We start from the raw sequence: 14,392 nt of genomic DNA, 5'->3' as shown, positions 1-14,392 counted from the left end.
AATTTTGATTCCTGTCTGAAAGCCCAGTAATTGTATAGTGCCATGAGTGAAATTCTTAGATTTAAATGAGTGAAGTGCCGAAAATCTGTTTGCCGATACAATCTAAAAAAATTTAAAAAATAAGCATCTAAGCCTGGACATAATACAGATGTTTTATAAGTACGAGCATTTGATGAAACTTGTTCAGTCTTCTAGTAGAGCTGTCGAAATGTACTCTGTCTCCTTCCGATAGTGGTCACCCTCTGCTTTATGATTTCCAAGGATTCCCTAAACAATACCAGCCGAACGTAAAGCTATGATGGTCCCCTATGCAAGTTCACTGCCGATCTTTTTTCCAGAATAGTACTTGCTCTAATTATCGCAATGATGGGACGTAAATGCCAAGATCCATAGGTGTGCCGTAGCCATCCTTTGGTGAGATAGTGTTTCTTGAAAAACACTTAATTGAGGATTTAGCATTTTTGGGACTGAAATTTCTGGACGGTTGATCTGGGAAATAGTTTCTTCGAGGAATGGATAATGGAGAATTTTTGCAATATGATTGAATTGGGATGCTTATGGGACCACGTGATTTGAACTAATAATCTGGGAAAACGTTTCCTGGAATGAATAATTGAGGTTGCACTGTATCCGGTTTTCTGTGAAAGTTGGAAAAGGTACAAAACAAATTTTAGGAACTTAAGTCTGTATGAAACAGCAATCTCTTTGTTCAAACCATTTTGGTAAGGTTATCCATACAGTGGCTTAAGGTCTATACACACCTCTGTGATGTGTCAGTTCCGTGAAATTGCATCAGTGTCAGTGATGATTCATATCGTTTCTTTGAATCTGACTGTCGTGTCCACACTTGTCCGGCGCAGTGCCGTATTTTCTACGTCAGTATCAGTGCAGTATCCGTTCAGTGATATTGAGTATTGTTGGCAACAATATTTTTGTTTCATGGACATGTTCTGCTGTGAAGTTTGTACGCGGCTGTGAATATAAAATGAATGACGAACAACTTATTGAACTGGTTCACAATCATCCTGTTCGTTATGATTTATCACAACCGAAATACATGGACAGCGGTTTAAAAAATGATATTTAGAATAAAATAGGAAAGCAAATGAATGCAGATTGTAAGTACCTTTTGTATTTAATATTGCACACGCATAAACTATTTTCAATTTGACATATTGAGTGAAGCGATTAAATAATGTACTGAATAGGTCATGTATAGAAAGTACAATGTATATCAAAATACAATTTTATCAATATTCATTACTTGGAGTTTCCCACACTTCTGTGCATTTCCTCAATCAATCAGTTCTTACAAATAGCGTACACACATTATTTTTACATGTATGGCTCCCAGCATATCACTGGCATAAACCTTCCATCGTGCGTTGATTCTCTCTTCCTGCCATAGAACAAATCTGGTCTCTGAAGTGAAGTCATCCTTGAACACTACTTGTACATGAAAGACATCTTTTGTTGCATTTTCACCTGTATAGGCAAAATTTCAAGTCTTGTGTCTTATGTACGTTCATTTGTAGTTGTTTGTTCACTTGTAAACGTATTTGGATTATATTTTTTGATGAAGTTATGAAAGAATACAGGTTGAAAGTACTATGTAATCTACGTTTTCTGGGTTGGCCTCAATTTTCCTGTTATAAATTCTAAAGTTTTGGGCCAAAGTGCCAAATGTATTCTCAACAATCCTTCTGACACGACATAGGCGGTAGTTGAAGATACTGAAGATACGTTTAGAATGATTCAAGTTTTACCGCGGGTATGGTCGCATTAAATATGTTTTTAGAGGTGATGCTTCGTCACCCACAATGACATGCAGAGTCTCAATAGATGTGCCTGGCAATGCAGCATTTTCTGTATAAATAATGTGCCTCATTGAAGTGCTTTGCCTAGATAACTATTTCCAAAATTTACACCATCACTGTTTTTTCCATATGCGCCAACATCGACAGCAGTGAAATTGTACTGCGCGTTAACAAGTGCCAACAAGACAATTGAATAGGTTTTCTTGTAGTTAAAGTGCAGAGATCTACTATTTCTACGCTTGCCAATTCGGGAAATTCCAACGTGTACGAAAGTCATTAGCAATAGATTTCCACATTGCTATTGTAGGATTTGTCAGCATGTAACTCATGAGATTTTCTGTTATTATCTTGAAAGTCTCTGTGACAATCTTGTGTCATGTGTTATGCCCCAAGCGGTAACTGAACGAAATTGTTTGTAGGAAATCTCCCGTAGCTAGGTACCTTAAAGGAAATCTATGAAGAGAACTATAACGTAAACTGGAGAAAGGGCAAAATAGATAAAACTTTACAAGTATTCTGAACAATTGAGCTTCTTGAGGAGAGGGTAACTAAATGAAACATTAACGGGAAACAGGACAAAGAAGAGGAGGAAGAAGAAGAAGGCAATGCCGATACACAACAACATGAAGACATACAGGAGATCAGATATGATGACAAAGAGGAACCCACGGAATCGGTTTTGAATCAGTAGTTTTAAACCCCGCCACCTTCCACAAAGCGTGAAAGTAATTCTGAAGTTCCACAAAATCGTCAGAAAAGAAAGTGGCTGTCCAGCAAAGTGGTTCTGCAAAATTACTGGATTACTTAATTAGTAAAGAGCAAAACACAGCCACTACTAATCAGCACCACATCCTGTTGACGCATTTTTTGCTGGTGTGACTCCAACTTTGAAGACTGTAAGCCCGTATTACTTAAATTTTGCAAAATCTGAAATTTGCTTCCATACAGAAGTATAAGATGAAGATGCTTATGGAGCAACATTTCTATAAAAAACATCTCATTTGAAAGGTTCTTCCTCGTCAACTTGTACGCCTCTCCTTTCTCCATCTCCAGCATTTCACAAAAATACGAGTATTTTATCATTTCAAGATCAAGAGAACTCATCTCCATGTATTGCAATTCCAAGCAGCACAGAAAATTCCTTATTGACTAATTATTTTCAAGTTTTTCAATAAACTTATGTACTACAAAACATTGTATTTAAGTTCAATGTGTGTGGTTAAGTAAATATTTGTTTAATTGTATTTGTACTATATTATTCACTTACTAACAGTACCCGGGAAACTGGAACTGTAAGATGATGATGATTATTCACTTACTGTACCTCAGACAAACTGCTAACCGTTCTCTCTGTGTTATCACTTTTCTCCAGTGGGCGCTTGTCATTTTAAATGAACTTCCAGTTTACTCAGCATTATGTTAAAACAATTTTCAGACATTCTGAAATATTAAAAAAATTTCATTTCAGCTTCAATTAGTTCCTTGTACAGGGTAGCGAATTCACCCTCACGTTCTCTATTCTGCCATGCCTCATGTACCCACTTCCATTTTTGAAACTGACACTGTTCCTCTTCCTCTTCATCTAGAATTTTATAGCATTACCCGCCAATTCCACATCCGTAAACTTTTGACATCTCAACAATCACTGAACTGAAACTGAAATTATACTGATAGGTGTGTCACAAAACTGACATGTCACGGATATGTGTAAATAGACCTTTACTCGTTAGTTGCAATATTTTCTAATATTATAAGAAATAAATTTATATAAATATTATAAGAAATAACTTTTCACTTACGTCGAGTCTGAAACTAGTCGCAAGACTTATGTAATATTATTTACTGGATATATTGTATATTGTATTGTAAATTTATTTCTTATAATGCACTTCAGTACGGAACAAAAATGAAATTTATAGCTTATAAATATTTTCTAATTCTGATACTCTGTGAACAATGTTCAATAATATTCTTAAAAATTGTAATAGCATCACTCCAGAGGCTACTGCGGCAAATGTTTCAACTTTCTTACATGAAACAGTATCACCTAACCTAACTTAACCATGCATGCATTATAAAAACACATTTCATGCCCCCTGTGAAGATAACCAATTCACTATGAATTTACACGTGGACAGCCTTTCTGAAATATCACATTATTTAATTTCAGTAACTAGTATTAAAATAAAGTGATTGCTTACTTCAGACTTTACAGTATTTCTAAGCAGTTAACAAGTGCTGTCAGCCTCATTATTTATGCACTTATTGCCAAAACATGTTCTCTCTTGTCACTTCAAACTAAAGTGTTTGTTTACACCAGTCAGAATAGACAGATATTATCAGTCGAAGTTGACAGCACCTTTAAAATTTCAGCAAGAATTCGCTCGTGCATGTAGTGTGAAATTTATACGTGTGATGATTGATTGTATTTAGCATAAGCGCTGGTGTGTGTAAATATTGATAATGGAAAAAGTACTGCTTCCTGTTCTGCTCTTAATAATGGATGGATCCAGTGAAAGGCTTCCTGTGGTAACCGAAGAATGTTACACAGATTAATACAGGAATTTTCGAAGGGCACAAGAAAAACTGTTGTTTCATGCTCCCTGTAAAGATAACCAATTCACTATGAATTTGCATGTGATCAGCCTTTCTGAAATATAACCAGACTTGAGAGTATATAACCTAACCTCTCCAATCAGTGATGTTCACTGCTATATCTTAAGAAATATTACCTATGATTCTTGCTGAACTCTCTGAATATCTTTATTTTAAACTTCACTAAATTAATCCTCACATAAACCTTGAATTTATTACTTTGATATTTTGCACTTGTTATGCTAACTCAAAATGCTGATGAGCTCCTTCATTGGTATGTTTCTTTGTACGGTTCTAGCATATGCTGGGATCTCCCTTTAGTGTGCATGGGTGGATGTGGTGCAAAACCCTGTAAACAGCTGTAAATGTGTTGCTTGTTTTTTTGGAGTGTAGTACCCTTCAATGTAGCATATGTGGCATCAGAATGTTTAGCTTTATGTAAACTAATTGATGATGCATTCAGGCTGAAGCAGAGTGAGGCTGCTCGTGAATCATTGATCTTCAAAGTGGAGACAGCCAAGCAGAATGAGGAGAAACAGCATCAACAGATAGAGCAGCAGACACAGCTGGTGCGACGGTTGCAGAAAAAATTACTCCTTATAACCAGGGTGAGCGGCCATTATTCATTCAGTTATTTGTGAAAAAAGAATTTTCCCCTTAGTGGAGTTTCTCTTCTAGTTACTTGGTTAAGATGCTGAAAAACTATTAAGATTGCTATTTATATTCCTATGCTTAGTTTGTTACTTGTATTTTTAATTATACCATTCAATGTGTTGAGTTTGGAACACAAGAAGGGTGCTTACAGTTTAATTAATAGGGCGTTAACACTCCACTAACAGAAGGAGACTTCGAAAAGGAAATGAAAATAATTCACAAAATAGCAAGAGACAGTGTTTATTCAAGTAATTTCTTTAATAAGATAAAGAATAAGATTATCAATAAACCAAAAATTCTTCTTGAGAACCACAAAGAAAACAATAAACACGCAGTATTCACGTACAGAAATGGGGATCGTATACTGTAAGTCGCAAGGTTCATAACGCCCTTGTCCACTTCTCTGATTCACTGTGAAGCCTAATCCTGAGAGTTGTGAATGTAAGTAGTAAGCGTGCAGTGATCATCGAGAGATATTATTAATGATGGATTTAATGCCGTGAATTTTATACCCAAAAGCGGATCAAATAATACCACCAGGGAGCACACTAATTCAAATGTTAAATAACAGAAGGTTTAAAAAAAAAAAAAAAAAAAAAAAAATTGTTTTTTTTTTTTTACATCACATTGACACTCATGGATGTTATGGCGATTAAGGGACAGGAAAAAGCTAGGATTGGGAAGGAAGAGACCGTAGCCTTAATTTAGGTAGAGCCCCGTGATGTGAAGAAAGATTAATCCCTAAGCGTGTTACATGGGTTTAAGCCCCGAAAACAAAAAAATACTCCATTAACATTCATTAAGCCGGGCTGAGTGGGTCAGGCGGTTGAGGCACTGGCCTTCTGACCTCAACTTGGCAGGTTCGATCCTGGCTCAGTCTGGTCGTATTTGAAGGTGCTCAAATACGTCAGTTTCGTGTCGGTAGGTTTACTGGCAGATTAGAGAACTCCTACGGGGCTAAATTCCGGCACCTCGGCATCTCCAAAAACTGTAAAAGTAGTTAGTGAGACGTAAAGCAAATAACTTCTTCTTATTTTCCTACATAAATTCAATTAATGCTGTGTTTGTTCGGGTCTCTCTGTTATTTATATGATCAAGTCGTGTTTTATAGGGTAGTTCTACAAAACTTCATCTCACAAGTTTAAAGCTTGCTTCTGTTACCAACTATAATAAAATATACCTGTGAATGTAATCCTCAATAATAAAATATCTATTCTAATTGATTTGTTGAAATTTCAATAAATCCTAAAGAAAGTGAAAATCCTGTTGGCTAGGCCAGATGTATTAGGTGGCTAAGGGTAGTGTTTACCTACCATTTGTTGTCTTTCTCTTTCTCTTTTTTTTTTTTCTAGTTTTTATCTTTGGAGGCTTTACATTCTTAACCTCTTCTGCTGAATCTGTATTGCAACACTTAATGTTATTTTTAATTTGATCAGGAACGTGACAGTTACCGTTCTCAGTTGGACTCCTATGAGAAGGAACTAACAATGACTTCTAGCCTATCTGGATCTAATGTGCAGCAGTTGAGAGCAAGGATTGACACCCTGGAGAAGACAGTGGAAGGTTACAGAGACATGGTGGAACGTCTCGAGGTGGAACTGGAGGGAGCTCTGGGCACAACCGGTACTGCTAGCCTGGTGGAACGTATAAAGCGCCTGGAGAGCGAACGAGATGCTCTCGCGCGTGAAAAGGAGGTGCTGGCAAAGCGCAGAGATGAACTAGAGCGGCAATTAGAGCACCGAGCTCTTCAGGGAGACTACAATCCAGGGGCCAGCAAGTTGCTGCACTTCAGGTGATGTGCTACCTACTGTCGTCTACTGTTCTTATTTATTAAACTGTTGTTGCATGTAGTACAATCACAATTGGGTTTTTTTAAATATATTAAATAAGAACAATCATATTTCTGGTGTATTTTATTTTCTGTGATATAGAAAACTTATTTTATGTACTGGATGGTTGAGTGTTTTTGCCCATGTTGTATAAGAATATCTTCATAAACATATTTTATTTCTTGAAATAATAGTCTATAATTATATGGAAGTAAAGAATTGAGTATCATTATTGTTCTTAAAACAATGGCTTAGAGAAATTTTGGTTCTTGAATGCATTGATATTTTATGTCTTTATACTTGAAAATATAATGGTAGTTTACGGTTAAGGATGAAAGGATACCTGAAGATTGGCACAAGGAAGCATTGTACCATTGTTCAAAAAAAGGAAATAGGAAGAAAAGTGAAAATTATAGAGGTATAACCCTATTATCACATGGGCAGAAAATTTGGAGAAAGTCATAGACAAAAGACTGAAGGATATAATAGAAACACAGTTAGAGGAAGAATAATATGGCTTCAGACTGAATAGATCAACAATAGACTTGATATTTACAGTACAAACGATAATGGGAAAACATCTGAAAAGGAACAAGGAAATAATCTTCATATTTTTGGACTTGAAAAAAGCTTATGGTACAGTTAAGAAAAAATGTGTGTGGGAATGCCTACTGAAAAGGAATGTACCAAAATCATCAATTAACAAGATAAAAATGTTGTATCATGAGAGTAAAAGCAGTGTACAAGTGGGGAGTGGTAACTGAAACATTTTATACAAAAAAACCGTCTCAAGCAAGGAAGTGCACTGCCACCATTATTGTTTATTATATTGATTGATGAAATCATAAAACATGTAAAACAGCGTATCAGTCGTGATGAAAGGAATGCTTTGGTATTTGCAGATGATGTGGTGATTTGGGAAAGGGGAGAAATGGAAGTACAAAGGAGACTAGACATTTGGAATAAAAATCCGAAGGAGTTTGGAATGGTAATTAGTAGGGACCTGAAAAAATCGCATTTGCGATAAATGCGAATTTTTTAATCTTGTACTGAATCCAAGCCTACAGTAATTGTAATGTGGAATAAAATCATTTTTACACATAAATAGAAGTGCGACAAAATGCGAATTGTGATCCCAAATGCTAAATTAGTATATGAGATTTTGGTGCGAATTCTGCGAAAATATGCTATTTTACTGGCAGAAATAACATATTTTGGCAAAATCTTCAGAAATACTCAAAATGTGATGCATAAATCTTTCAACCGTTCCGATCGATGAAGAAAAGTAGCCGATCGATTGCTGCTTGCTGACTTAAATCGATATTTACAATGGGAATAGCAAGGGGAATAAGATTTGTATCGATTATTATTGAAATATAAACAGAGTGTCACGGAAATAACTAGATAGACTCTGCGTTGTTTTCCTGGTGTTCAAAATTGAACTACAGTAGAAGTCCGTTTTTAGCGAGAATTCACAACAGCAGAAATTTTACTCGCTATAGCAGATTGTCGTTATATCCGATTTTTGTATAAAAGAATTGATTATTTTCACCATGTTGGTCCGTATTGACTTATATTCAAATTTCTGTAAAAATATTTTCACCGCCTTGTCAATGCTTTATACATTTTATTTTATTTAATTACCGTACATGTACATGTTTCGAGAGCCACCGCTCTCTTCTTCAGCGGTGCCAAACATTAATTGATCCTTGGACTATGGTACAATGGTATAATATAACAAATATATATGAATTTTGAAAATCGTTACAACAATTTCTCTTAGTTTCACCTTTCCTATTTATGATGTCATTTGTTGCAGATTTTACTGGAAATTTCTTAACTAATGTAATCTATTAAATTAATCTCTATATGTTAATTTATGTCCTTATTTACATCTGAAAGAATAAATATTTATTCTTCTCTAAATTTAACATTAACTTGTCATTTAGTGGAAATCCTTAATTAAATAAATCAATTTGTAAAATAATAGATAATATCTATAAAATAGTTCTTATCCTAAAATCATAAAATCATAAGTAATAAATATCAATTCGTAAATAATAAATAACATCTATAAAATTAGTTATCCTTTAAAATGTTTCCGCTTTCTTTTTAAAGTCTGCTATAATTTTCTAGACCTCTCATAAATCAGAATATCTTATCTTAATCTCGTCCAATTCCTTAAATAAATAGACCAAACGGTAATTAAATAAATAAAATAAAATGTATAAAGCATTGACAAGGCGGTGAAAATATTTTTACAGAAATTTTTGTATAAAAGTTGGAAAACCCCCATGCACATTATAATCGGTAAGAAATGGCAATAATTTTGTTCAAAACTTGCGTTTCCGCGGATGATATCCACACTACGACTTATTTTTCTAAATCCAATACTTCTTGAAAGTGTATGTTTAATTTCATTCTGCAGAAAATTACTGTTCCGTATTTCTCCTAATCCAAGACGAACCCCACTTTTTCCTTCCAAAAAAAAATCAATTCAAGCTCAAAAAGTGCTTTGTAAAATCATATGAATGCCTTTCTTGTACAGTACGCATTTTTATACTATTTTAAACGCCGAGCTTTGGCTTTCGTTATGCCACTTTTTTTTTTTGTGACTGCACAATATTATTCTTTATTTCCGTAGGTTTAATGACCATTAACTTAAAATTGGCATCATAATACTGAAAAGAGAACACGTTGAAAATTTGCCGGCAATGCTTATTACACGCATCTCTACAATACGGCGATCCATCAGGAAAATATTCTTGCTGTCTATAAAACTGTTACGGTACTTTTACTCAGCGTCATATATAACCGGCTACTGCTACACACACACGTCTCGCTTGCTGGGTTCGGCCAACTTCAGCAGCTAGCGATGTATAGGCCTAATTGCAGACGTTTAAGGTCAACGAACGAGTTTATTGCGCCACGGTATGACCTCTCCGCCCTTGCGTTTTACGTGCACGTACCTCACAATTTCATTTTCGACTTCTGTAAAGCGTCCTTGTTGCGGACCACTGAATACATTTTTTTGTATCTTTGTCTTCACGCTGACGTCAAATATTGGCTTTAGTTAGGCCTATGCCATATTTTCTTGCAGGTTGGGGTGCATAATTATTCTACATTTCCGAGTGTTTAACCCTCAAATGGTTAGACGACGATGCATCGCCCTTTTTGTACACAGTGTTATGGTCAACGACGATACATCGACTGTTTTGCAGCCGTTCATTAGATACGCTCTCGTTATGCGTAGTAACACACAAATGTGCTCTATGTAGTATCATTCTAAACAGCAGATTACAGTTTCTCTTTTTACTCTAGTTGCTAGGTTGTAGACTGTTGTTTAAATGTAATGCACAGTCTTAAAATTCAGCCGTTAGGCTCGCTACCTTAACTGCGCAGTACAATATGGCGCCTTCTCGCGCCACGGTGTCGTTCTGTTGTACGCGCTGTTTTTATCAGTGTTTTGCGGAAATGATGAGTAATTTAGTTTCAAGTCCCATTCGGAAGATGTTAGATGAAATAATGAGTGACGCGAGTGATATGAGTGATAATGACAGTGACATTGACAGACTTCCTGGAAAGCTGGAATGTTTATGCGTAATCTGTGGACCAACAAAAAAAAGGGAAGGCCCCGGTATTTGTGCCCTGATTGTAACTGTGCAGTTCACAGGGTGTGTTACCACAATTTACAGCAATTTTGGAGGCCTGAAAAGAGAGGAAGAAAAAGGAGAGAGCAGTCTAGTTCTGGTAGCTCCTCTGAGTGACTTTGCGGGGGCGTATTAGTGCTTGTGTATATATGTATACATATCTTTATTTGCGTATATAACATCTAGAGTGTTTATATTTTTTTTGAAGTGCATAAAATTGTGCACAATATTGTGATTTGACTTTCTCGGGTAAGTCGAGTATTTTAGTGTCTGGTATGGGCGCAAACATTTCGATAATATCATTTTGGAAGACTTTTTTGAAAACTCAGAATGGCTGTAAAGATATAATGAAAGGTACAAAACAAAAATATATTTATTTCAATAGCCTATGGTATTATGATTTAATAAAATGTATTACACTGCATGATTTCCTTTTAAAAACTATTTTTAAGAATTAATAGTGAAAGTATACAAAAATCCTGAAAATCGTGTGACCGTAACAGTCGTTTACATAGACCATTTGAGGGTTAATAACCACTAACTTAAAATTGGCATCATAATATTGACGAGAACTCGTTGAAAATTTGCCGGCAATACCTGTTCCATGTATCTTTAAGACTATTCATCACGAAAATATTCTTGCTGTCTATAAAACTTAATTTTACTAAGAGTCATGTACAGTAGATGCGTTATAATTCTGGCACTGAGTAACCGTGGCCTTTCTAAGAATTCGAAGGCTCGCATGTTTTGATTCCATTCTGCAGATTAGACAAACATAGAGAGGCTAATAGAATGTTATTCTCTCTTCACTATTTCCTGAGATCTGGTGACGTTACACACAGGCACTGTACAACTGGTTGTCATGGCTAGCGATGTATAATAAAGAGGTGGTCGTTTGTCAACGAATTTTGTGTGTGCGTACGCGTGCGGGGGTGAAAAGAAGCAGCGTGGTTACTGCGAGAGTTGCCATGGTATTCATTACTGTTAGGCCGCCAATGCAAGACAAGCATTGATTTTTCTCATGAGATTCTGAGAGAAAAAGACCGTCATCTTGGATTCGGAGAAATACTGTGGTATCACTCTAGAGCTTTTCTTCTTCAAATGGCGACACCTAACCTAATCGTATATATGTCATGAAAACATATTTGAAATGCATGCAGAGAAATGAGTTATCCTCGCTAAAAATGTACATGTGACTAGCCTTTCCAAAATATAACTAGATGCAAGAAACTATGAACTATCCTCTGAAATCAGTGATGTACTCTGCCATATCTTGAGGTGTATCACATTCTAATTTAAAGTAAATAACATTAAAATTAAGAGATCTTTTACTTCAGCCGTTATTTTTAACGAGTTAACAATTGCTATCCACCACGTTATTTACGCATTTATTACAAAAACTTGTTATCCTCCTCCATTTCGAATTTTCTTTAGAGAATAGTAGTTGTTGGGTATTAATAATTGACTCCAACATCGCCATCAAATGTCGACGAGAGAGCTCACAAATGCACATAGTGAGAAAACTACACCGTACCAAAGATGATCGATTGCATTTTGTGGCAAACGTTTCAGTTTCCTTATTCAAACAGCGTCACCTATCCTAACTTAACCTACTATACATATGATGAAAACATACTTCAAGCGCCACTAGAGAAATGATAACCTACTCGCTACAAATTTAAATAATAGCCTTTCCATTATTTAACCAGGCGCGAGAAAATATTAACTGACCTCTGAAATCAATTACTGGTATGCTTTCTGCCATATCTCAAGGTGTATCCCATTTTTACTTAATTGCAGTATTTAGCATTAAAATTAAGCGATCGTTTAGTCAGCCCTTATTTTTAACGAGGTAAGAACTGTTATCGGACACGTTATTTACGCATTTTTACAAAAATATGTTCTCTTTCGTTTTGAATTTTCTTTACGGGACAGCAGTCGACGGGTATTACTAATAGACTCCGACATCGCCTTTGAATCTTGATTGATAAATTTCATTTTGTTCCGTATTGATAGTCACCAAATGTCATAAAAGAAAGAAAAGTTCCACCTGATCAATACTTATTTATTATAACACGTATAATAGAACCGATTTCGACCTCTTACAAAGTCATCTTCAGCTAATTGTATTAGAATCTTATATTATTTGCATCTTTGTATTATACGATAATACTGTTTTAGACAAAATAAATGCCATAGATACACATATACAATTTACTAAAGAATCCGAGAATAACTGTGAGCTAAACTATCTTGATCTGACTATTACTAGACATGAAAAACACTTGACCTTCAAAATTTACCGTAAATCCACTCGTACAATAAATACTATAAAAGCAGACTCCATTCACCCTAGTTCCCATAAGAAAACAGCATATCATAGCATGATTTACAGAGCCTTTAATATACCATTATCAAAAACAGACTTCAACGAAGAAATGCAATTAATTCATGAAATAGCCAGAAAAAAATAGTTATAAAAAAGAAATGATTAATTCCATTATTCGAAAGATCAAATCCCGACCCAAAACTACACTGTTGAAGCTAGATAAATCTAAGAAGGACTATACAACTTTCACTTTTAATAACACATGTATATACTCTCTGACTAATATCTTTAAGAAACATAATCTCGAAATAGCTTTCAGAACTACACATAATAGCAGGAACATCATACATAATACCAAGACAATCAATAATAACAATAAATACCTTCAATCAGGAGTATATCGAATCAGTTGTAACAATTGCTTAACCCTTTAATGCCGAAATTATTTTTTTCGTCCATTTTCTTTGAAATTCGTCTAAATCACTTCAGGTCCATAGTATAACATAACTACAAAATATTAAGCTCATACTTTTCACGGTTTCGTCGTTAGGTGGCGTGTTCATATGATCACGCTAGGCGGATGTGTTAGCATTTCATTCTGTATAGCATTTCTTTACAATTTATAGATTTTATGTATTGATATTGATAAATTATGAACAAAATACACTAAAATAAACTAAAGATGATAATTTATGAAGAATATACATTAATTACAGTATGTACATACATAAATAAAGCAATAAAAGTCTCAAGATATTCGTAATATATTACATTCAAGTTATGTAATTCACAGAAATTACCGAATAGGAACAAATATAAGAACTGTATGCTTCACACTGTATGAAATACGACAAAGCATGGAACACAGAGTCCAGCATTACATTTTGTGCACTCGGTGCGAACGTTACTGGAGCATTCCTTTCCAGCACAGCGTCATCGATTGCAGGGTGCTACGAGTTGCCCAATCCTGTCAAGTCGTACATCGTCAGTGACACTACTCTGTTGGATACTGTATCTCGAGGTGATAGGGCGCCCTCTTCCTACTGACGTTATTTTGAACTTATGTAGATATGTTTGCACAATGTGGCGACGAAATTCTAGATGTGACAAATCACATCCAGACCTCCTTAGCAGTAACCATGAATTGTGAATGGATACCTCCAGGAGCCATGTGAATAGCGACCACCACCATTTCTTTCCACGTATGCCTACTCTGTAGTACAACACATTCTGGTCCATCCTATCTGTTCCTGCTGAAACGGCATCATCGTCTGTGCCTCCTATACGATCGTTGCCAGCGAGTACAATTTCTGCCTTACTTGAAAGCTGGCGACCTGTGAGGTTATCAACCAAACCACCAACATCTTCATCTCCTCAATCTTCGTCGGAGTGAATATTAGCTTCCGGAGATTCAATAAAAATGCTGTTAACCTCTCCAATTGGTTCGTCCGATTCAAGAATATCTAATACTTCTTGGAGCGTAATGTCCCTGCGAAAAGGGAAACAAGGTTTTGTAGC

General features: G+C 35.5%; 1 protein-coding gene across 1 annotated transcript in view; it reads left to right on the top strand.

Moving 5' to 3' along the window:
* The window catches only part of Mad1 (Mitotic arrest-deficient 1), a 333,861-nt gene that overhangs the window by 158,181 nt on the left and 161,288 nt on the right, over positions 1–14,392 (top strand). The window contains exons 6-7 of the mRNA XM_067136015.2: positions 4,876–5,020; positions 6,503–6,858. Coding sequence (XP_066992116.1) covers positions 4,876–5,020; positions 6,503–6,858 — 501 coding nt within the window. The remainder of the gene's footprint in view (positions 1–4,875; positions 5,021–6,502; positions 6,859–14,392) is intronic.

This window comes from Anabrus simplex, chromosome 1 (genome assembly GCF_040414725.1).
Source record: "Anabrus simplex isolate iqAnaSimp1 chromosome 1, ASM4041472v1, whole genome shotgun sequence".
Classification (NCBI taxonomy): Eukaryota; Metazoa; Arthropoda; class Insecta; order Orthoptera; family Tettigoniidae; genus Anabrus; species Anabrus simplex.
This window is presented reverse-complemented; position numbering and strand designations above follow the sequence as displayed.